At 40.1% G+C, this 23726-nt stretch overlaps 1 protein-coding gene and 1 long non-coding RNA gene across 2 annotated transcripts; both read right to left on the bottom strand.

The window, feature by feature from the left end:
- Nucleotides 1-65: 65 nt before the first annotated feature.
- edaradd (EDAR-associated death domain) lies at nt 66-23545 on the bottom strand. The gene is made up of 6 exons (XM_056396013.1): nt 23351-23545; nt 15309-15367; nt 14876-14918; nt 14342-14415; nt 4066-4111; nt 66-1921 (listed from the first exon to the last, which is right to left on the bottom strand). Exons 1-6 carry the CDS (start codon nt 23406-23408, stop codon nt 1533-1535), a joined length of 669 nt encoding a protein of 222 aa, XP_056251988.1. The 5' UTR covers nt 23409-23545; the 3' UTR covers nt 66-1532.
- Nucleotides 8997-12471, bottom strand: LOC130181649 (uncharacterized). Its single transcript, XR_008829618.1, has 2 exons — nt 10015-12471; nt 8997-9647 (listed from the first exon to the last, which is right to left on the bottom strand). It is a non-coding gene; the product is annotated as an uncharacterized LOC130181649 (long non-coding RNA).
- Nucleotides 23546-23726: the final 181 nt, after the last annotated feature.

Here is a 23726-nt window from a genome sequence, read left to right as displayed (position 1 = left end):
GTGTGTGTGCAGTGATTGAATCAACAGGAGAAGCTTTTCGTACAGTATGAAGCAGCTACAGATACTGGAAGAATCATTCATATTTATTATAGATAAATGCAGATTTACAAATGTTCCAGCTTCAAACACAGTAAACAATGTTTAAATGCCTCTGCTGGCTGTGGAGTGATGAGATAAAAAAAGCATTGCCGTGTTTGCTCTTGATAAAATCACCAGACTGGCCTGAAGTGACGTGTTAGAAACAGATGTGGTTCTGTGGCTTCAATTCTCAGTTACAGTCTAAGGCCCATTTCCCACTAAAAACCAACAACTTGCTTTGCACTGCTTCATTTGAATGAACCTCCCACCTGTTTCCAAATGCTCTTGACTTGCCACTAAAACACCACACAGACGAGCAGAACCAATGTCAAGATCAGGACATTACCAAACTGTTGGAGCCCTGCTCCCTGGCACCAAAACCTACGGGCGTAGGTTTGCATATGGACGGTAGGGACATATCCTACCAATAATTGAGTGAACTCACTGTTTAGAGTGAAGTCATATTAGATAATTCTAACGTCACCAGCCTTACATTATTAGATTAATAATACTTTTCCATTAACAAGTAATTTCCTAATAAGTAAGTTAACTTTCCTGTAGTCTTTAATCTGTTACTTTGTGTAGTTTTTATGTTTATGTTAATAAACCATAGATTAATGTTGAAACCAAACCTATGCACTTGGCTTAAACACAGTGCTGCTTTGAGCTACATGCTAAGGTCAGCATGCTAAAATGCATGTGATGACAATGCTAACACGACGATGGATGTTTAATAGGCATAATGTTACCATATTCACTTTCTTAGTTTAGTGTGTTAGCATGCTAACATTTGCAAATTAGCACTAAACACAAAGAACAGATGATGATGATCTGACTGTCAGTGGTTCAGGTGTTTGGTCATAAACCAAAGTGCTGAACACATTAAAACTTTGACCTGATGATTAAAGAAAATGTCAGGAGATCACCACGTCAAAAATGTGGTGATCTCCTGACATTTTCCTCATCCAGAGAAGGACATGAGAGTGTTTACTACATTTCATAGAAACCATCCGAGTTGTTCACCTCAAAAACATCAACAGAGTCATAGTCTGAGAACCATGAATGTCTGCAATGAATTCTGTACCAATGTGTAAAGTACATGTTGCTGACAATTTAGTCCTGCTAGATGAAGAGGATGGATCCAGTCACCATGGAGATCTGCACAATTGTTCATGGAGATCTGTGTACTGGTTGAGATGTTTCAGTCTGGAGCAACAGACCAGTAGAATGTGAGTAAGTGCTAAACTGTCTGTGAGATACTGTGCAACTTGCACCCAATGATGCTGCCATTCTCCACAGGAAGTTTCCTGTTGTAAGTCAATGTTTTACCTTTTTTAAGACCTTTTTTAAGCTACTAAAAATGTGGTGACATGTGCCCAAGCTCAGGGAAGAGGAAGAAAATCCTAACAAGTAGAAACCTGACAGAAAGATAAATACACATATAGTCAAACTGGTCACTGAGTCTGTTGCCACCGAGATGGCCAGTCCTTCTCTATCCAGCTCTGCAGTAGTCGCAGTACGTCAATGCGCTGGTAGATGCGGCAAAGTTCAGTGAGCTCAGTGACCGTTTTCTCGTTGTAGCGCAGCAGGAACTCCTGGGTGGGGCTGTGGGACAACGAGCCCTGGGTCCGGTGCTCCAGCAGGGTCAGTTCGTCATAGCTCATCCCCCAGCGACTTGCAAAGTTCTTCCAGTTTTTGATGGTGCAGTGGTTTGGATCCAGTTTGAGTCGCAGTAAGTCCAGCAGATCTTTGTCGTTCATGAGGTCGCTGATCTTGGGGGGTGGAGCTGGGAAGCAACACTTTTCACAGGGGCTGTTTAATAGCTGCAGTTCTTTGGGGTAGTCTGAGCTCAGAGATGCAGGAAGATGGAGTTAGCATAAGAGAACATGTGCATCACAAATTACAGTACATCAACAACAAATTTAAAATGGTATAAATATTTCTGCCCAGATACTGCATTAGTAGCACATGCTGAGACCTGAGACATGCTGTTTGCTATCAGCTTCTGAATTTGTATTGCAGTCTATGGGAAAGCTACTATGATGGTTGAACAGTTCCTGTAGCTCAAAGCTCAAAGTAAATTCAATATGTCTGCTGCTGTATTTACTGTTGTACTGTCCAGTCTGAACTGTAACCTCTCTCAATGAGCACTAACTTGTAAAAAGCTTTCTGCCTGTGTGTGTGTGTGGCAGTGTGTGTGTGGTAGTGTTTGTAAATATTACAGCGATCAAGGAATCTGTTAACTGAGCCTCTCGAATGACTGCTATTAGTGAAGTCACAGTAGCTCCTATTAGAACCATGAGCGGACCACGACCGGCAAAAGACCTCCGTGCACTGCATATCTGGCTTTGGTGTTTGTAGAGCCAAAAATGTTGACATCGGAGCGAGTTACAAAAAAATCTTACTTCTACATTTCACAGGAAATGAGCTCCTGAATTTGTATTGCAGTCAATGGGAGAGGTGGAGGGAACGCTCATTGCATTGAAGCTCATGTTTAAATTCTGTAAGTCTCTGTGATTAGGTAGACACATTCTATGAAACAGGACAATTTCTTCTACTACTGAGGAAGCCTTGATGTTCGAAGACTGAAATATGTGGCCGTAAGGACGAGTTAAACAGAATTTTTTCAGAGGAGTTCTAGAGCTTCTCCCACTATAGCAATGATGTCATCCACTGTAGCTCTGTATATTCTGTCCAAGACGTCTCCACATTCTTTCACTATGGGAATTTATTTGCCTTTTATTGCCATTTATGTTGCCATGGTTAGTATAAGAAAAGGAAAAGTCATAGCAAACCATTTCTGATCTACCGCACGCGGTGATATATATATATATATTGTTTGGGTAGAATTTCGTGTGAATGCTGAGAGCTGAATCAGATTGCTAATGCAATGCTGACGTAGCTCAAGCAATTGCTGAAGTAATGCTGAAGAAGCTGATGCAACTGCTGAAGTAATGCTTAAGTAGCTCAAGCAATACTGAAGTAACTCAAGCAATTGCTGAGGATTAAAAGCAGAACTTGTAAAATTGAGGTTGAATGGGATGATGTGATCCACTCTAGCCCTGAACATTCCGTGCAATACACACCCATTATAAACTCTAAAATGATCTGAAAAAAGCATGAAACTAAAACTGTGATAATTCAATAACTGTACAAAAAGTTTAATACAAGTTCAATAGCTGAAAGTCTTGTAAAACATTTTAAAGTTTAAATGAAGTCTGCAGTGAAAGTATGCTGAAGTAGTGCCTCAGTATTCACACTAATAAGTATGCAGAATAATAACATATGGCTTCAATGCTATTGCACTGCAGGCACATAATAAGTATGCAGAATAATTACATATAGCTTCAATGCTATTGCATTGCAGGCACATAATTATAATCATTTTTATGCTGACGAGGTTTTTGGGCTGTCACTCGGCATGATTGTTCTAATTCAGCAAGACTTTTAATTTGTAAAATGTAGGTAAACTGTTAAAATTTTCACAGGTTTCATTTTTACAGGGCACTAAATCTCACCTTCTATGTTGTCAACCTCTTTGATTTGACACTGTCATCATTCACATGGGAAAATTGTGGGTGAATCAATTGCAAAAAAGACATTTACTTGGCAGAAATGTCAGCCATCTTGGAAATGGTGGCCATTTTGAATTGTTGAGTAGCTAACGTTTTTTTTAATCAAAAAAGTTATACTCAAGGAGGATTTTTGTCAAGTTTAGTACTTGTATCCACATTTGAAAGATTTCCAGAAATATCTGCTGAGCTATTTCCCCATGTCTCTTATCTGTCTGTGCTGCAAGTCACTGTCACATCCATAACATTATGTTCCTGTGTTCACACAGTCATTGAATTTTCAAAATAAAATACCCTTTAGCCTCAACAAGGCTGCAAATATTCATGTTAATATATTAGGGTAAAAAGAAATAATGCAATTTTGATGCAGAATGAGTCAGTGATTATTTTCCTCTCGTTATCAGAATCAGTTTACCTGGTGAAGTAGATGTTGGGCAGGTGCATTCTTCATCTTCAACTGGCTGTAACACAGAAAAACACAAACAAAAATTACTCACAAGACAATTATCATCACTTATTAGTTATATCACATCCAGTGTATTGGTCATTTTCTCAGTCAGCTCCTCTCATGTTTCGGTATTTTCAACATCAGCGATGTAAATTTATTTCATGATACACATGATATACATAGTATATCATGATAGAGTTTATTTGCTGGGAAATGATTTGGCTAACTTTACAGCTGTGCTTGAGCTAAATGCTAATTCCAGCATGCTAACATGCACATGATGACAATGCTAACATACTGATGTTTAGCAGGTGTGTTTACTAATAAGCAATAAAGACAAAGTATAGCTGAGGATGATGGAAATGTCATTAGTTTTGCAGGTAATTAGTCACAAACCAAAGTTTGATGTGATTATGACACTTAATGAAAAGTTATTACTATTGAATGTGGATGTGTCCTGGGCCACAGTGAAGGACCGCCTACTCTACTGACACCCTCTGACACAGTCTGATTAGTCCCAACACAGTTTATAATGAACTGAGAATATTTTACTATTTCAAATGGATAAAACTTTATTTCACTGTAGAGCTGTGAGCAGAGCAACAATTCACTCAAATCCTCTGTACCTCTCTCTTTCTCACTCTCTCCCTCTCTCTCATGCGCGCACACACACACACACGCACACACACACACACACACACACACACACACACACACACACACACACACACACAATCACATTAACAACAGACTTCTCTGTCTGATTGGCTGAAAACAACAACACAAAAATAAAGCAGGAAGTGAGATCTTATCACAAGTGGTCACTGGAGACTTTTTTAAATTCAGGTGTGAACAACGTACTGAGAGATGACCACTTGTGATCGGATCACTGAAGATGCATGTTAATGCAGGTCTGAACAGGGCCTATGTTGGACATGTTTTGAACCCCAGCTGTGTCCCTCCCCACTTTGTTTTTCACTAGTTTGGTTGTGGCAGGTGCCGGACTTTTTTTTACTGGCTTCTGCAAGTTCAACATGTCTCAACAGAAGCTGTGCTGAATGCTACATTACATTAAGAGCCGACAGAGAATGAAGGAACTACCCCTATCAGTCCCACATGCTGCCTGCTCCTTATACTGTACATTTATGTTCAACACTGTTGTCTTTCAGAAAGCATGTTAGCATAATAGAGAATGACGTGAACACTCTCTCTAACCTCTGTGCTTCTGCTCTGTTATTAGCAAAGTTCACAGCTGCACCTCCCAGTTCAGTGGGACTTGACCACATCCTGTGTGCTCACAGCTTCAGTTAGAAAGCACTCAGAGTGTGCAACTCAGCCAAGATCGAATGTAATTCTTTACATTTGGTAGTTTTAATCATAGAAAATGTGCATTTTGATACACAAAGCAATGATGGTGGCTACTGACTGATTAATGGTGGTCACATTTTTGGAGAATGCCCCATGGATATGTGTAAAAGGATGGATTATGTGATCACATGACCACAGAGTTGTGGTCCTTTAAATGAATGATGGTGCTGTGGTTTCATGTATGGCAAAAACAAAGCCTCTTTTGCTTGATAGGCACAATGGCAGTTTATGGGAAAATAGGGGAAATAGGCAACACCTACACAAATCTGGTAATCAATTATAGGTAAAGGATTAAAGGTACATACAATTTAATACAGGCATGTTTTGGGCCGAGCTCTTCCTTCCTCTGTGCTGATTGTTACTCTGGCATTCCCTGGATTTCCTGTTTTATTAAGAAATCTATCACCTCATGTGTCGGTTGTTGTTTTTACTTCTTGCCTTTGTGTTTCTGCCAATTCTGTTTTGTGCCTCACAGTTCAGCAGTTAAACTGATCCACAATCTACACCTAATACCCCATATGACTTAATACCTTGAGGTTAAAGGAACTGCCTGTGGAGCCTGACAGAGCTGGAGAGGATCTGCAGAGAAGTATGGCGGAAAATCCCCAAATCCAGGTGTGCAAAGCTTGTTGCATCATACGTCTGGGGCCTTTTATGTGTCTGTACCAAGGGGTCCGTTTTCTCATAATCTGTCCAAGTGTGCTCATTCCTTTTATTAAGACTGTGTGGTGTACCTGCTACGTTCATTTTGTGGCTGGACTGCGATTGCAGGGCCCTTTGAATACGACTGACTATAGCCCCTTTTCCACTGGTCAAAAAACCCACTAAGACCTGCTAACATCAGGCTTTTGTCAGCAGTGGAAAAGGGTTCAATCACCATTCACTCCTGGGTCAAATGACTCTGCAATAGACACAGGTATTTATATTTATCGAGCTCAAGCACCAATCTGCATTGATGTAAACACAACACAACCCGCAGATTTTCGCCCCTTTTCCTGCTGTAATGTCTTTCAGATCACAGACACTATAAACACACCTAACACCTGTCCAGCATGGTGTTGTAAAACCAGAAACACTGCGACTACACTGAACTTAATAAACCCAGGGATGAGACCTGACAGACCCATTTACATGGCAACTAGCAGCTCACTGTTTGAACCTACACTATATTGCCAAAAGTATTCACTCACCCATCCAAATAATTGAAATCAGGTGTTCCAATCACTTCCATGGCCACAGGTGTATAAAATCAAGCACCAAGGCATGTAGAGTGTTTCTACAAACATTTGTGAAAGAATGGGTCGCTCTCAGGAATTGCAGCGTGGTACTATGATAGGATGCCACCTATGCAACAAGTCCAGTCGTGAAATTTCCTCGCTCCTGAATATTCCACAGTCAACTGTCAGTGGTATTATAACAAAGTGGAAGTGATTGGGAACGACAGCAACTCAGCCATGAAGTGGTAGGCCACGTTAAATGACGGAGCAGGGTCAGCGGCTGCTGAGGCGCATAGTGTGCAGACGTCGCCAACTTTCTGCAGAGTCAATCGCTACAGACCTCCAAACTTCATGTGGCCTTCAGATCAGCTCAAGAACAGTGCGTAGAGAGCTTCATGGAATGGGTTTCCATGGCCGAGCAACTGCATCAAAGCAAACATCACTAAGTGCAATGCAAAGTGTCGGATGCAGGGGTGTAAAGCGCGCCGCCACTGGACTCTAGAGCAGGATGCGTTCTCTGGAGTGACGAATCGCACTTCACCATCTGGCGATCTGATGGACGAGTCTGGGTTTGGCGGTTGCCAGGAGAACGGTACTTGTCTGACTGCATTGTGCCAAGTGTAAAGTTTGGTGGAGGGGGGATTATGGTGTGGGGTTGTTTTTCAGGAGCTGGGCTTGGCCCCTTAGTTCCAATGAAAGGAACTCTGAATGCTTCAGCATACCAAGAGATTTTGGACAATTCCATGCTCCCAACTTTGTGGGAACAGTTTGGGGATGGCCCCTTCCTGTTCCAACATGACTGTGGACCAGTGCACAAAGCAAGGTCCATAAAGACATGGATGACAGAGTTTGGTGTGGATGAACTTGACTGGCCTGCACAGAGTCCTGTGAAAAACTTCCCTGAGAGAACGAAGACATCTTCAAAATAACCAAACCCAGTCCTCTTTGGAGCTATACTGCTGCGTACAAACTATTATGGTTTTCACAAAATCGTACTTGACGTTTTGTGTCATGTTTAGACCGTTTCAGATTTTATAATGGGTGTGTATTGCACGGAATATTCAGAGTTAGAGTGGATGACATCACACACAGAAAGCTTTTTTAAAATATATAACTAGAAAATTCCAGGAGAAATTTTGAATGTGAATGTTCCTTGGTGAGATTAGGGTTAGGGTTAGGGTTAGAGTCACATTTCAATCTGTACAAAGGATTTACTTTCAGTTTCATTCATGTTGTAGAGACTTATCCTGACACTTACCTCAGTTACTCTAGGTGTCCCTCAAAAAGCCTTTTGAAGCTGTCACAACTGGCCAAAATAACCTCACACTGATGTTTTCAAACACAAATTTGTCCTCACAACCATAGCAAGACATGTATACACACATGTACATGCCCTAACAGAGGTTGATCTGCCACTATATCCCCATACAGACAACAGCTTCTAAGATCAAACTTTAATTACCTACCTTAACTCTTACTGTTTTGAGACTCTTATTTTGAAAGTGTCTGTGCTTCTATGTTTGGCAGTATAAATTGCATAAAGTTTTGTGCAACAGAGCCAATAATTCCCTTTTACCATGTTGAGACTTTTATTTTGAAGGTTAATCAAAATTGTGGAGATGGTCTTTTTGTGTTTCTGTCAATATATATGTGTGTACCTGTGTGTGTGTATTTGTGTGTAGCAGTATTGCTGCCCAGCAGAACCTCTAGTAAGTTCTTTTTACCTGGTTGAGACTCATATTTTGAAGGTGAATATCAAAAAAGTAATGTGGTGCATTATCCATATGCATATCCATATCCATATGGTGGTGATGCTGTTTGTGTGTCTTTCAATATATGTGTGTGCATGGTGTTGGGAACTGCCAAAGCTTAACCTTCAAACAGCCCTTTGAAATGGTCAGGACCAACAACAATGGTTTTTAACCACGATTGTCCTCACAATTATAGAAAGACATGTACACACACGCAGAGAACCACACATCAACACGAATACACAAGTACAAGCAAATACACAGTGTTGATTGACCTTATATTTGCTCTCACATCTGAGTTAAAGGTATAATGTGTTAGATCGTGCTACTTGCTCCACTTCCATAGGGGGCAGCATTTCACCTCTTCACCCCTGTCCAGTTAATCATGTTGTTGTTTTCCCCATGTTCCTTATGATTTATTATTAATATGTGCATTCATTGTTGATAGTTAAAAGTGGTGATATCACTGAAACAAATGGAGGCAAGGGGATACTGCATGACACATGGGTGTCAGGCTACAGCAGTATGAGGAAGAGATGATGACATCATCACAAAGGCAGAATCAGAAAATAAGGTTTATTGCCAGGTAGGTTTTAACTTACAAGATATTTGGCTTGGTGTTTGGTGCAGCATACAATAAACATGTTAACCCATTTATACCGGATGCTGCGTAGCGCAACATTGTCCCTCCCGCCGATTGCTGCGTAGCATTGAGTCTCCTGCCGGCTGCTGCGTAGCGCAGCATTGTTGATTCCTCGTAATTTTCATGATGCATGCAGCATATAAATATGTAAAATATGTATAAATATATCTATGTATAATATATATGAAAATGATGAGGAATCAACAATGCTGCGCTATGCAGCAGCCGGCAGGAGACTCAATGTTGCGCTACGCAGCATTGGGTATAAATGGGTTAACAGGAAATAACAATAAAAAGGTAAAAAACTGCAACAGTCAAAATGATAAATATACATAGATACACATATTAGAAAAAATAAAACAATGAAAAAAACTATGTACAAAAGTGTTGACAAAACTCCTGCTGAGCAGGATGTGCAAAAGATCACAGTACAGACAATATGTGTTCTGTGCAGGAATAATACTCCAAGGTGTTACTGTAATGTGGTTGTCGATGATTGATGAGGTCAGACTCAGAAGAAAAAGCAGGTGCTGGTCCATCATTGGGGAAGGCTGGACTGGAATTCTGGTCCTGATACAGACAAACATGTGATAGGACAATTAGTTTAGATTATACAAGTTCTTTATATTCAAACATGCTAGGTCTGTTGTGTGTGTGTATAATAAATAGTAAGGATAGATATGAATATGCTAAAATAAATACAGTATTAGGCTTCTGGTTTGGGATCAAACAGTCTCTGTCTTACTTGTAAAAGAAAAGTTACTGATGCATCTACCTAGACAGCAGCCACAGGAACAGGCTAAATTGTACTACATCTCTTAAACGTCTGTTGACATCATCAATCACACATGTATGCCACTTCAAGTGCTTGTGTGTACGGTTTGTCATTTGCACTAATGATACTTTTCGCTACAGACCAACATTAGATGTTACTCACCAGTCTAAAAGAAAAGTTGCAGCTCGGCGTCAAACTGCATCTCTTTACTTGCCCAGAGCTGTCTCCAGCGGTGGAAAAACACCCGTGTTTTGCTTCTCTGCCGTTGAACGTGGTAAGAATTAATGAGCCTAATTAACCATCAGAATCAGTTTTGCCCATTTCTGCCCAGAACACCTGCTGAGTAGCACTTGCTGAGACACTGGTTGCCACTGGCAACTGCAGCCACCAGGCAGATGAGAGAAACACACACATACAATCCCCTCCGTCTCCCTGGGCAGTCAACAGCTTTTAAGAAGAAACTTGTGTTTGAAAATGGGATATTAGAGGGATATCTACAAGTCCTATTGAAAAGATCACCTCACCACAATTCTAAAAAGGTTGAAAAAGCAGCTTATATTAATTGTGTGTTTTGAAAAATCAGATGCCAAAATAATGATTTTTTTTATAAGTTGAATATCCAAAGGTGGAGCTGGTTTGTGTGTCTGTCAGTATGTGTGTACATATATGTGTACAAAAATCTGTTCTTAACGAAATTGTCCTCACAATCATAGAAAAACATGAACACACACACATATACACTGCTGATTTGCCTTATAGATGCTCTCATACTTGAGAGTGATAACGGTAAGTGTTAATTATTAGCCATTAAGAATCAGCTTTGTCCATTTCTCCATACTGTGTTAGTAGTATGTGTGTGTGTGTGTGTGTGTGTGTGTGTGTGTGTGTGTGTGTGTGTGTGTGTGTGTTTATAAACATCACACAGATCTAGAGTCTCTTGATGAGCTGTTTCAACACCCGTGTCTGGCAGGAAAACAGAGCTGACACAGAGCTAAGTGAGATTTTGGCTCGGCAAGCCTCTCAAATAACTGATATTTCTGAAAAAATTGTAACTCTTATCAGAAGCATGAGCAGACCATGACCGACACAAGACCTCCGTGCACTGAATATCCTGCTTTGGTGTTTGTAGAGCCAAAAATGTGGACACAGTAGCGAGTTACAAATAAGCAACACATCTGTTTTTCTTCTGAAATCAGCTCCTGAATTTGTATTGCAGTCAATGGGAGAGGTGGAGGGTACTCCCATCACTTTGAGGCTCACTGTTCAAATTTTGTAAGTCTCTGTGCTTAGGTAGACACTTTCTATGAAACAGCATAAATTTGTCTACTACTGAGGAAGCCATGATGTGTGAAGACTGAAATATGTGGCCAGAAGGACGAGTTAAACTGAATTTTTTCAGAGGAGTTCTAGAGCTTCTCCCACTCTAGCTGTGATGTCATCAACTCTAGCTCTGAACATTCCGTGCAATACACACCCATATAAAGTCTGAAATGGTGTAAAAATTACACAAAACGTAAACTGTGATTTTGTGTAAACTGTAATAGGAGTCAAAATACCGATTTAACCCAAAAGAGTCTCAAGTCTTGTGAACTGTTTCAACCATTTTTCTATGTTGAAGTATGATGCAGCAGTAGAGGGCTGGGCTTGGTCATTTTGAAGATATTTTCCCATTCATTTTCTTTGGTAATTTCTTCACCTTTTATTGCCATTTACTTCACTATGGTTACTCAAATCGCTAAGAAAAGTCATAGCACACCATTACCGATTGAACCGCACATACTGATATGTATATTGTCTGTGTTTTCTCAAAACTGCAGAAGTTACGCGCCGAAATTTAGATATAGAAGATGAATAAGTCGAGTAAGCATGCAGGATATGCCTTCAATGCTATTGCATTGCAGGCACATAATTACTATAAAACAATACTGAGGCACAATTATATTCATGATCTTGTATAGTCATAGTAACCTAAAAAGCTGTTATCATCAATCATGAGAAACAAAGAACTAGACTGTCACTGTAACTCACTCACACACCTGCCTGTGTGCGCATGGAGCAGCAGTATGGGAATAAATTATAGATAAAAGATTTCTGACTTTGCCCCGATGGTCTGAAGAAGTAGCTGCTGCTTGGCCTTGTCTTTCAGTGTCTACGACATTATCAGTTATGAATGAGTTTTTCATGCTCCGATTTCGAACTGTATTTTTGTTTCTCTAATTGTAATGTCCAGATAACAAAAGGGAGGGGAGAGAACATATCTAGCTCACCAAGGAAACACAGCTCAGTAAATACTCAAGATGTTAGCTAACTCACAGATGAACAGTTGAAAACTTATCGTGGAGCAAAACGATTTGACTGAATGTCAGATGGTGATATTTGCACTGTTAGAGACTATGTGCCTGAAGCATCTGATGGCATCTGATAATTGATAGCACCTATCTCGTTGTTAACATTGGTTAGGCGTAGAAATCACCTCAAATATTTCTCTTTGTAGTCTACAGAAATACTCATCAAGGCCCATATGCTGTTTGGGGTACTGGAGGATTTAAAGTGTGATATGATGATATGATTTTGAGGGAGACAGAGCTCAGCTCCAGCTGGGTTCGATTTGGGCGTGAGCACGCGCACACACACACACACACACACACACACACACACACACACACACACACACACACACACACACATATATATTGACAGAAACACACAAACACCATCGCCACAATTTTGAATAACCGTCAAAATAAAAGTCTCAACATGGTAAGAGGGAATTATTGGCCCTGTTGCACAAAACCTTATGCAATTTATACTGCCAAACACAGAAGCACAGACACTTTCAAAATAAGAGTCTCAAAAAGGTAAGAGGTAAGGTAGGTTATAAAAGTTTATTCTTAGAAGCTATCGTCTTTATGGGGATGTATATGCACAATATGTGTATACATGTCTTGCTATGGTTGTAAGGGCAAATTTGGATTTGAAACCATCAGTGTGAGGTTATTTTGGCCAGTCTTAACAGCTTCAAAAGGCTTTTTGAGGGACACTTGCAGTGGCTGAGGTCAGTGTCAGGATAAATCTCTACGACATGAATGAAACTGAAAGTAACATCCTTTGTACAGATTGAAACATGAGGAGTGAATTATATGCACCAACCAGCACGCACATTCAAAATTTCTCAAGGAATTTTCTAGTCAGTTTTACTATTTTGTTTGTTCCACTTATTGTTCTTAAATATATATGTCCTATATTACACTGTGGTCCACAAGGAAAACATGGTGTTTTCCTGTATGTTCTTATATGTTATATGTTCTGTATCAAAATTTTCTGATGTGAAATATGGAGTACCTAGGGGCTCTGTTCTTGGCCCATTGGTTTTCTCTCTTTATGTTTCATCTCTTGGCCAAACCATATGTGGTAATGAAATTAATTTCTGCTGCTATGCTGATGATACTTGACTGTATATGTCTGATAATTCTCTGATTAATAAATTAGAGGTCTGCCTGAAAAATTGGATGTTACATTGTTTCCTAAATTCTCATAAAGCTGAGGTACTGGTCGTTGGCCGGCCCAACGGGCACTATTTTGAGTTCATTCAGTTAATAGTAACTCTTGACAGGTGGGTGATTTCACAGTCTGACAGCCAAAACATTTGGTGTTATGTTTGATCCCATTCTCTTTTCTGATTAGACCACTTTTTATAACTTTAACTAATGTTTGGTCTTTTCTGTCCATGGCGCTTATCTTCTACAGGACTCCTGTCTGTCTGTCTCTGGACTAACCTCTCCAGTTTTAAGTTAAAAAGGTAATGCACTGCCCGTTTTTAAGATTTATTTTTGGTCCATTCATCCTCTTGGTCATGTGCAGCCAGCGAGGTTTGTTTATTTACATGCTTATGTGTCGTTGTGTATGCTTACATTTATGTTTCTGTAGTCTGTTGTAATGGGATTGTGATTATTTTGTACATCATTATGTATTTAATTAGTTCAACGATGAGGGCGTTGGTGATGATGGTGCCGTTAGATGTGCAGAAGATTAATAAATCCATCAGTAACAACGAATCGTGGTGTCGTCTAGTTCCTTGGCGGAGTGACACATTATTAGTTTACCATTGACAGATAGTAGAGCTGTAATGACATTTCTGAGTCAGTTTGCTAACTTTATGACTGTCCTCTTATTTGTGCTACTGTTACACTACATTTATCATTTATCCCATTATTACCAAATGTTTCACAGCCATGTCAGACCACTGAATCCTTTGAATTATTTTTGCAATAGGGCATTCTTTAAAAAATAGTCTCCAATGCTACAATGATACATACATCACATATTCGCAGCCCTATAGCTGTTGGTGAATGTTCAACAACATAATTCTGTGTAAATCTGTGTTTTTTCAGTGACGTGTAAAACACTTGAGTTTTTGTAAAAGATGACGATGGAGGTCTAATTTTTCAAACAAAGGTATGCATGTGCATGCATCATAGGTGATACTGACCTGTCTTATTCTGTCTGAGGAGGGGCTCAGATATCCAGATGGCATGGAACTCAGGTGGAGCGTCACAGCACCTGCTGCAGACACATGACAAAAAACACTGCAGGTACACATTTAACACTGAGAACATTTCTCATAGTAACAGAGGACAGTTCAACAACAGTGTAAAGTCTGGATTTACATCAACAGCAGAGTATTTATCAGCTTGAATCAGAGACAACACATTCCATGTTTGACTCTTGTCCTGATGTATTGAAGCTGTAGTTGTACAGAGAGCTGAGCTCAGATATATTTATGTGCAACTTTCTTTAACACTTTTATGTAGTATGTTTACATTTGTTTTCATCTCTGTTTGAATCAACCAATCAGCTTGCTTTCATTCGGTCAGTTGGTAGGTAGGTACTGTTACCAGGCCATTATTTATTGCCATTATCTAAATATCAGTTTTTATCTGAGAAGAAACAGAATGAAGGAATGCTGATAGAAATATGAGTGTCCATATGTGCTGTGTAAAATTGACTTATTTGTCTTATTTACCATGAGGATCTGTCACTTGCACTGGATAATTGGCTTCCAGGGACTGTGGGAGAGACAAGGACAGACATGATGACATTAGATAGTAAAATGAAGGAAGCTGAAATGAGAAACTTGAGAAACACCAGTTCATCTGCTGTGAACTTTCTTTGTGGGAGCTTCATATTCAGTCTCTTCAACAATCAAGATGTAGTCTGTGACTGTGGAGGAAAATTACTACCTTGTGTGCACAGAGAGGGAACAGCCTGCTACGACTTGTTCCTCAATAAGCCCCCAGGTTCTAGCAATCACAGCACAGTGTGTTCAGTTATGGTACATTTCTTAGCAGATTACTGCGAGACTACACAAGAACAATAAGAAATCAGCACAAAGCAAACTGAAGAGAAGACAAGTCAAGGCAAACATGTAACTGGGTTAATAAATAAAAGGTGCTCACAAATTCTGCCACGAAGTTGGTGGTGTCTGTGTCCTCCACCGGTTCAGAGCTGGTTCCGTCTGTCACAAAAGGAAGAGGCTTCAGGTTTGTGAACAGATGTCTCAACTCCACTCATCTCATCCACTTCCTACCAACCTAAGACATGCACAGAAAAGCCACATCCTCCAGCCAGCCAGCAGTTGCTGGTATGTGAGTGTGACAACGGGTCCATGAGGGCAGGAACTTTTTCATGATATCGCTTTATGTCATGACTATTTTTATTCAAGCTGCATCAGTCCTGCCAAATGAAACGTGGTGGTGTGAGGATGAGCTTATGATCGTGCATGAAAGACACACAATGAAAACACTGTTCAGTACCAACATGGAAAACTCTTAAATTAAATACCCTCAGTAGTGAGAGGGAATATTTTGAGCTGAGAGAGCAGCACAAAGGCAGCTTTTCACTCCACTAAATACCCACTGGATACCACTGTATCCAAAGGGCCTTTCTTGGGTTACACTCTGTGACGATGAAACTTTCATTTTCAAGGGAAACTAGAATTAGGATAAAGTGTTCAGGTGTGTTCACCTGAGAGAGAGCAGTCGTGTGTGCAGGTCACTGAGAGTTTAACCTGCCCGTACGTCACAGGAAACACTTATGGTAGCCTCACTTTAACCAACACACAGTGTAAACTCCAGTTACGTTATCACAGTATCACCAGCCGCAAACACTAACACGACTTCCTCCTTCCTGCTATCAGAAACACGTGGATTCATCCGCCGAAAATAGATCCCAACAAATGCTCAGCAGCGCCCACTCCGCCCAGCTGTTTATGAAATGACTGAGCCTTTCAAAAAATGACTGATAAAAATGAATGAGTATACATTCATGTATTTATAAAGATTAAATTGTTGTACATTATGTTGTACACAGAGCACAGATGTAAGCCGCCAGTTAAGTCAAAAACAAAACGTTTTAGGAAACGCACATGTTCATGTTCCCACAGGAGAATCTCTGATCCTCAAAGACAAAACAAAGAACTGTTTACACCTGGACTAACAGGTTAAAATGATCATAGTTCTGCTCAACAAATTAGTGATCACTCACATCTGCTGCACAAGTGCAGCCACATTCACATCCAGTGGTCTGACTACAGTCATTAAAGGTTAAAATGATAAAGGTGAGGATGATCATTATTCTTAACATTTCCATTATCAGAGCCTCTCACAAGCCTCCCACCGACACAAGCACCTGTCACAACAGTCACACAACTGTGGGGGCACATGTGCATCACAATGACACTTCCTCAAACAAAAATACACATAATTTCCCCTGAACCATGACTGTGGCTCTGAAATTTCTCCAGTGTGTGATACTATGCACTCAGGCTGACAGAAATTCTACATTTCTACACAATGGATTGTGTGTATTTCAGGTGTCCAGTCTGCCAGTCTTATGTATTCCTCATTATGGGATTAAACGTTTTCACTCGTTCCTTTTCACAGCAGTGACCACAGGATGTGACAGTGTGTGTGATCCATTGGAGAGGAAATGAATGGTAAATCCCCATCATCACAGCTTCTGTAGACCAGCCTACACAACACTACTAGGAAATGTTGACATGTTGCACTTTGTACTTTGTCTCTCTATTTTTAGAAAGTAGCTAGTTATTCCATATTTGAGCATGGAATCAGTAATTCATATGGAAAAAAAAAGCCACGCTGAGCATACACCTGTAGTTTTCATGTAGAATAACATTTTTGTACAAATATTTGTGGAAAGCTTTGTTGGCTGGTGCCAGACGTCCTGAACCATCAGCCTGGTATTTTCAACAGTTTAACAACAGACTGCCTGACATCATTATATCACTGACTAGTCTCCAAAGTACGTCACCATTTCCATCTGGTTCCAGAGTCTCCTCAGTTTAAACCTCTAAATAGGGCTGCGTGATTATGGCAAAAATCATAATCACAATTATTTAGATCAATACTAAGATCACGATTATTCAACACAAATACTCATTGACTTTGGAAAGACCACGCATTTATCGAACTTTAAAAAAAAAAAAACGAGGTAAAACCAGTTAGCTAGCTAGTAAGCTAATATCAAGCACTACCAAAAAAGAAAAAACATAAAATAAAAAACAGGTTTCAAAACGAAGAGCATTGTGTCTGAGTAGTTTTTCCGGCAATACAAAATATATCTGATCTTGGGATAGCAGCCAAACAGACATGGTCTCTCCTGACTATATATAAAAAAGTCTTTGAAGTGGCAAACTACTCAAGATGACAGACTCCAACATACGTTGCTAACGTATGTCGTAACCAGGAAGTGGATGGTTTTTGTAGAGGGGATGAAGTCTGCTGTGAAACAGAATGTGATACAATAATCATTTTATCTTGATTATCTTGTTTTCATAATCATTGGAAGCCAAAACTGTAATCAAAAATAGAATCAATTTAATCACCCAGTCCTAATCATCTCAGAATCAGATGTAATACACATGAATTTTAAATTATTTTAGGAGCAGCTTTTTGTCTCACTTCAAAGCTCCTCATTACAAAAAAAGAGAAGAAGAGTCTACATTGAGAGTCTCTTTGCTGGGTCCACTACTTTGCAGCTTTTATATCTTATTATTAGACGTCATATTTATCAATTTTCATTTGCAGACGACACCCAATTCTTCATCAGTGCTCACCCTGAAACGCTAATTGTCAGACAAGAAAGTCAATATTGGACGATTTTGCAAAACTTATATCTAAAATGCCAACATTTTCAAACTGATCTCGTGCTACTATAGAAACTACATCCTGTTTAAGGTTTGGGAAAGACTGGTGATGGTTCCTACAAAAGTAAATGTTAACTGAAAATGTGTGACAAGACTTGAGCTCTGGTTTCCTGTATGAAAGTTTCCATCACACACGTCCACCACTTCAACCACAACTCCCTTCCTTTCCATCCACCTCATTACATAAAGGGCATGCTAGTTCTGATGTTGAACATGATCTGATGCGAATATAATTTCTAGAATCACTGGTGTGATTGGCCCTTTACTTTCTTTAAAACTGGATCTAACTTCAATAACCTAAAACTTCCCCAGACTGAATTAGGTCAAAACAGAGATTGCAGTTCTTGGTGCAAATGAATATTTGAATTATTCAATGATCAGACAATGAATTTCCCTACTAATTACAGTGGGTATTCAGACCCCTTTAAATTTTTCACTCTTTATTTCATTGCAGCCATTTGCTAAAATCAAAAAAGTTCATTTTATTTCTCATTAATGTCACTCAGCACCCCATCTTGACAGAAAAAAACAGAAATGTAGAAAAAGAAAAACTGAAATATCACATGGTCATAAGTATTCAGACCCTTTGCTGTGATACTCATATTTAACTCGCATACTGTCCATTTCTTCTGATCCTCCTTGAGATGGTTCTACTCCTTCATTGGAGTCGTGCTGTGTTTAATTAAACTGATTGGACTTGATTAGGAAAGGCACACACCTGTCTATATAAGACCTTACAGCTCACAGTGCATGTCAAAGCAAATGAGAATCATGAGGTCGAAGGAACTGCCCAAGGAGCTCAGAGACAGAATTGTGGCAAGGCACAGATCTGGCCAAGGTTACAAAAGAATTTCTGCAGCACTCAAGGTTCCTAAGAGCACAGTGGCCTCCATAATCCTTAAATGGAAGAAGTTTGGGACGACCAGAAGTCTTACTAGACCTGGCCATCCAGCCAAACTGAGCAATCGTGGGAGAAGAGCCTTGGTGAGAGAGGTAAAGAAGAACCCAAAGATCACAGTGGCTGAGCTCCAGAGATGCAGCAGGGAGATGGGAGAAAGTTCCACAAAGTCAACTATCACTGCAGCCCTCCACCAGTCGGGGCTTTATGGCAGAGTGGCCCGACGGAAGCCTCTCCTCAGTGCAAGACATATGAAAGCCCGCATAGAGTTTGCCAAAAAACACATGAAGGACTCCCAGACTATGAGAAATAAGAGTCTCTGGTCTGATAAGACCAACATTGAACTTTTTGGCGTTAATTCTAAGCGGTATGTGTGGAGAAAACCAGGCACTGCTCATCACCTGCCCAATACAATCCCAACAGTGAAACATGGTGGTGGCAGCATCATGCTATGGGGGTGTTTTTCAGCTGCAGGGACGGACGACTGGTTGCAATTGAAGGAAAGATGAATGCTGCCAAGTACAGAGATATCCTGGAAGAAAACCTCTTCCAGAGTGCTCAGGACCTCAGACTGGGCTGAAGGTTCACCTTCCAACAAGACAATGACCCTAAGCACACAGCTAAAATAACAAAGGAGTGGCTTCGGAACAACTTTATGACCATTCTTGACTGGCCCAGCCAGAGCCCTGACCTAAACCCAATTGAGCATCTCTGGAGAGACCTGGAAATGGCTGTCCACCATCCGGCCTGACAGAACTGGAGAGGATCTGCAAGGAAGAATGGCAGAGGATCCCCAAATCCGGGTGTGAAAAACTTGTTGCATCATTCCCAAGAAGACTCATGGCTGTACTAGCTCAAAAGGGTGCTTCTACTCAATACTGAGCAAAGGGTCTGAATACTTATGACCATGTGATATTTCAGTTTTTCTTTTTTAATAAATTTGCAAAAATTTCTACATTTCTTTTTTTTTTCTGTCAAAATGGGTTGCTGAGTGTACATTAAGGAGAAATAAAATGAACTTTTTTGATTTTAGCAAATGGCTGCAATGAAACAAAGAGTGAAAAATGTAAAGGGGTCTGAATACTTTCCGTACCCACTGTAATTGGTTTATCAAATGTCACAAAATTGCTATAACTGTAACATCCCAGAGTTCAGGGTGATGTCCTCAGACGTCTGAACAGTGCATTTCAGCAGCAGACGCTAAAAGCCTCACAAAGAGCACATACCATTGAAATGAATGTAAAGTCATGGCAGCTTGAAGGTGGGAAAATCAGCCAGTTCAACAGTTGTGGAACTTTTGAATAAATTGATGCAGATGTAAAATGTTTACGTGATTTGAAGTTAATTTGCTACCAGGACAGAACTGAACAATGCACCCCTGGGTGGTATTCTCCTTTCAATACAGTGAATTAATTATCAGGACTTAGAGCCAGTCACCCAATTACCAAGTGTAAGTCAAACCCCAGATCAGTTGAGCATTGTTTCATCCTCTCTGGGAATGCAGGGGCATGTGACTGCACGCTCTGGATAAAGTTCAAAAGATGAAATATAAACCACATCATAATACATTGCTCAGGGCCATAATTCCATGCAGGTGAACCCTACTTCTCTCCATTTTGACCACCCAGTCTTGCAGTCTCTGAGCAGCCTGTTTAGCAGCCTGTTTGCTTTGTCATGGTTTTGTTTCTACACATGAATGGAGGTGAATGACATGCTAATACCTCACCCAGTCCACAGTGGCGTCTAGACTGAAAGCAGCTACATACACATACCCAGTACAAACTCTCTGCTGATAGACGGTGGTGTGTGCATATTCATTCGCTGCACATCAGATAGGTATATTCATCCTCATACTACGTCTTTATAGACATATCGGCCAATTAAAATGAGATTTCTCTCCGATCAGTCACATAAACCACACTTGTACAACTGAACAGGTGCAGACCTTAGTCTTAAAGATCTTACCTGCTTCCATTCTCAGTCTAAGATAAGAAGTTTCTTTTAGCTGATTGTAAGTTTAGGAGCAGACATCATGATGTGGTTAGCTCAGCATCAGGACTGAAAGCAGGGGGAAACAGCCTGTCACTGACCGAACACCTCTAAAGCTCACTAATGAAGAAACTACCTGTGTTTCAACAGAAACAGAAACATGATGTTTGGTTTCACGTTTGGCTACTTTGTCCTATGCTTGTTGTCAACAGTGGGGTTGCCAGGTTTGGTGCCACTGTGCAAGTGCAAATGCAGGGACCAAAACCAAAACCAGTGCTCACTGACCATGTTTGGAAACCCTTGCTACAGAAATACCGGGTGGATGGATACTGATGATGTTTTTTAAGATGTTTATCAAGAAATAGTTCCAGCGTGAGCTGTGAAATCAGCTGACAGTGTGCTCTGCAGATTATCCACAGTGTGGAGAAACATAATGCTGTATCTTTGTGCCACAAATGAAATTCAATTTACCTCCATTGTATTGGGGTGGAGTCAGAAATACCAGTGAAAGATTCTCACAAACTAGAAAAATAACAATTTTTATAATTATTTATCTCCACAGCTTGATATGATGAGAAAATCTTTTTCCAGGTTTCAGAAGACAGATCAACTTTAAACTGAACCCCCCCTCTCTCCAGCCACTGCGCTGAGAAGGTCACGTTTTTCCATCAGCACCAGCGATGTTCCTACAGAGATGTGTTAAAACAGCTGACGTTTTGTGAGTTAATGGTTAATCTTACTGTGTTCCTTCCAAAATCTACAGAGGTGACATCTGAATGGCTGAATGTGACCAGAGTCACAGCTGCAAACCCACACTTCACTTACCCTCAGTGTGAATGTGTCATAGTGGGCTGTCTGACTAAGACCTGCATCTGTGGTCTTATGTAGTTCAGACATTGCTCAATTTGGATATTAAAGAAAAAAAGTCAATCAGTCTAGTGAATCAGAATCCAATTTATTGTCACTTTCATAGTATACGCTTGAATACATGTGGGCGAGATCGTCCCGTCAGGGGGATATGACCCAAATTTACTATTGGTTTACAATCCACAATCACATATTAGTGATAGCTTTGCCATAGTCTTAGTTACTTGATAATAATGATGGATGTATGCTGTTGCATTAACATTTCCATATTGGTCCAAATAAAGAAAATGAATTCAATCAATTTGCAACTAAAGTCTGTAAAGACACGACTGAAGCGACTTAAAGCATCCATTTTAAACACTGTTAAAGCTCCACGTCCTGGCTTATCTTAGAGATTTACTCAACTACAGTGTGTGATTGGATCATACAGAATTGCAGGCAAACAGCCGTTAACCTGTAATGTGACTGAACACATGTTCATTATCCTGTGTCAAATACAGTGTGTGTGCGTGAAAGTGGTTTCGGTAACTACAGGCAGGAAAAGCTGGTTACACCCGAATCTAAAGGCAATTACATTACATCTTACATCTGTGTGACCAGTACACACACACAGACACACACACACAGGTGTTGGAAAGCCAAGTGTCTTTGATGTAAACATGATGGTGAGTGTTCAGCACGGTCACAGTGAACAGGTGAAAAGCTTCGCTACACTCATGTTTACTCATGTTTACTACAGAAATCAGTCAAGTTGGCTCTTTGATGAGTGACTCTCTTTAGTTAACAACTGTCACTGAAAGTGAGAATGGAACAGAAGGTGGTGGACAAACACATGTTTATATGACTCATATGTATGAAGGCAATCTGACAATCTTCTTAAATGGATTAGTTAAATGATTACATAATGGTTAATAAATAATTTCCTATTTCCTCAGATAAACACCAGCCAAACCTGGCAACCCAAATGCCATTCTTAACTGCTTGGAAAGAATTAGTAAATGAGTCATTAACCAATAATAAGACATTAGTTACATCTTGTAAACCAGTAGGCTACAAAGGGTCCCATTATGTTAAGTCATAACTCAATATTCTAGTTGTTCATAAGTACAATGAGATTTTAAAGGTGCTGCAGTTGTAACTAATGTTACTGTTAATATTCATTTCCAATCAGTATCACAGAATGAAGAGACATTTACTGGGCAGAGGGATTTTCCATCATTAGAGTGAGGGAGTCTTTAGATTGTGGTTACAGACAGTTAAGCAGGAAACATGGTGTCCCCATACTAACGGTGATTTAATCCGTTTAAACGGGTTAAAAATCTATTATCAAGATAATAAAACCTTTTAAATGGTTAAACGTGTGTATTTGTTGTTTGTTAAAACAGTAACAACAATTAAACACGACGAATGATAAGATCCGTTTAAGAGGTCTCACAATTACACTTGACAGTGTTAATTAAAACAAACCAGCTGTTAATCTTGTAACACACTCTGCAGTAAACTCAGATGTCCGTACTCACCAAACGGTCCTTTACATGCCCGCAAACTGCTCATCTTAGACGCGAGGAGGTCTCCCATGCAGAGGACTGGATCAGGATCAGGATCAGGATCAGGTTTAAGTCTCTGTAAACAGCGAACGACTGAAAATACACTGAGACTCTCCGAGCTGAGAGGAGGCGCCGACGCCAGCCCTGCGGTGGCTCACAATGAAACACCTCAGTGATGAAAAGGTACCAGGATCACTGGTGCCTTCACGGGCCCCACAGAAAATTCAAAAAACTCAGTTTCCGAAGCCGTTAACATCTGAATGTGCTCGAGCTGAAGCTGTTTACTGTTTTTAAGGAAACAGTCCGCTAACAATAAATAATTTTAATTTATAATCAAATACAGTGTGAG

The sequence above is a fragment of the Seriola aureovittata genome, chromosome 14 (assembly GCF_021018895.1).
Source record: "Seriola aureovittata isolate HTS-2021-v1 ecotype China chromosome 14, ASM2101889v1, whole genome shotgun sequence".
Taxonomy (NCBI): Eukaryota; Metazoa; Chordata; class Actinopteri; order Carangiformes; family Carangidae; genus Seriola; species Seriola aureovittata.
Note: the sequence above shows the minus strand (reverse complement) of the source record. Positions and strands in the feature narration are given on the sequence as shown.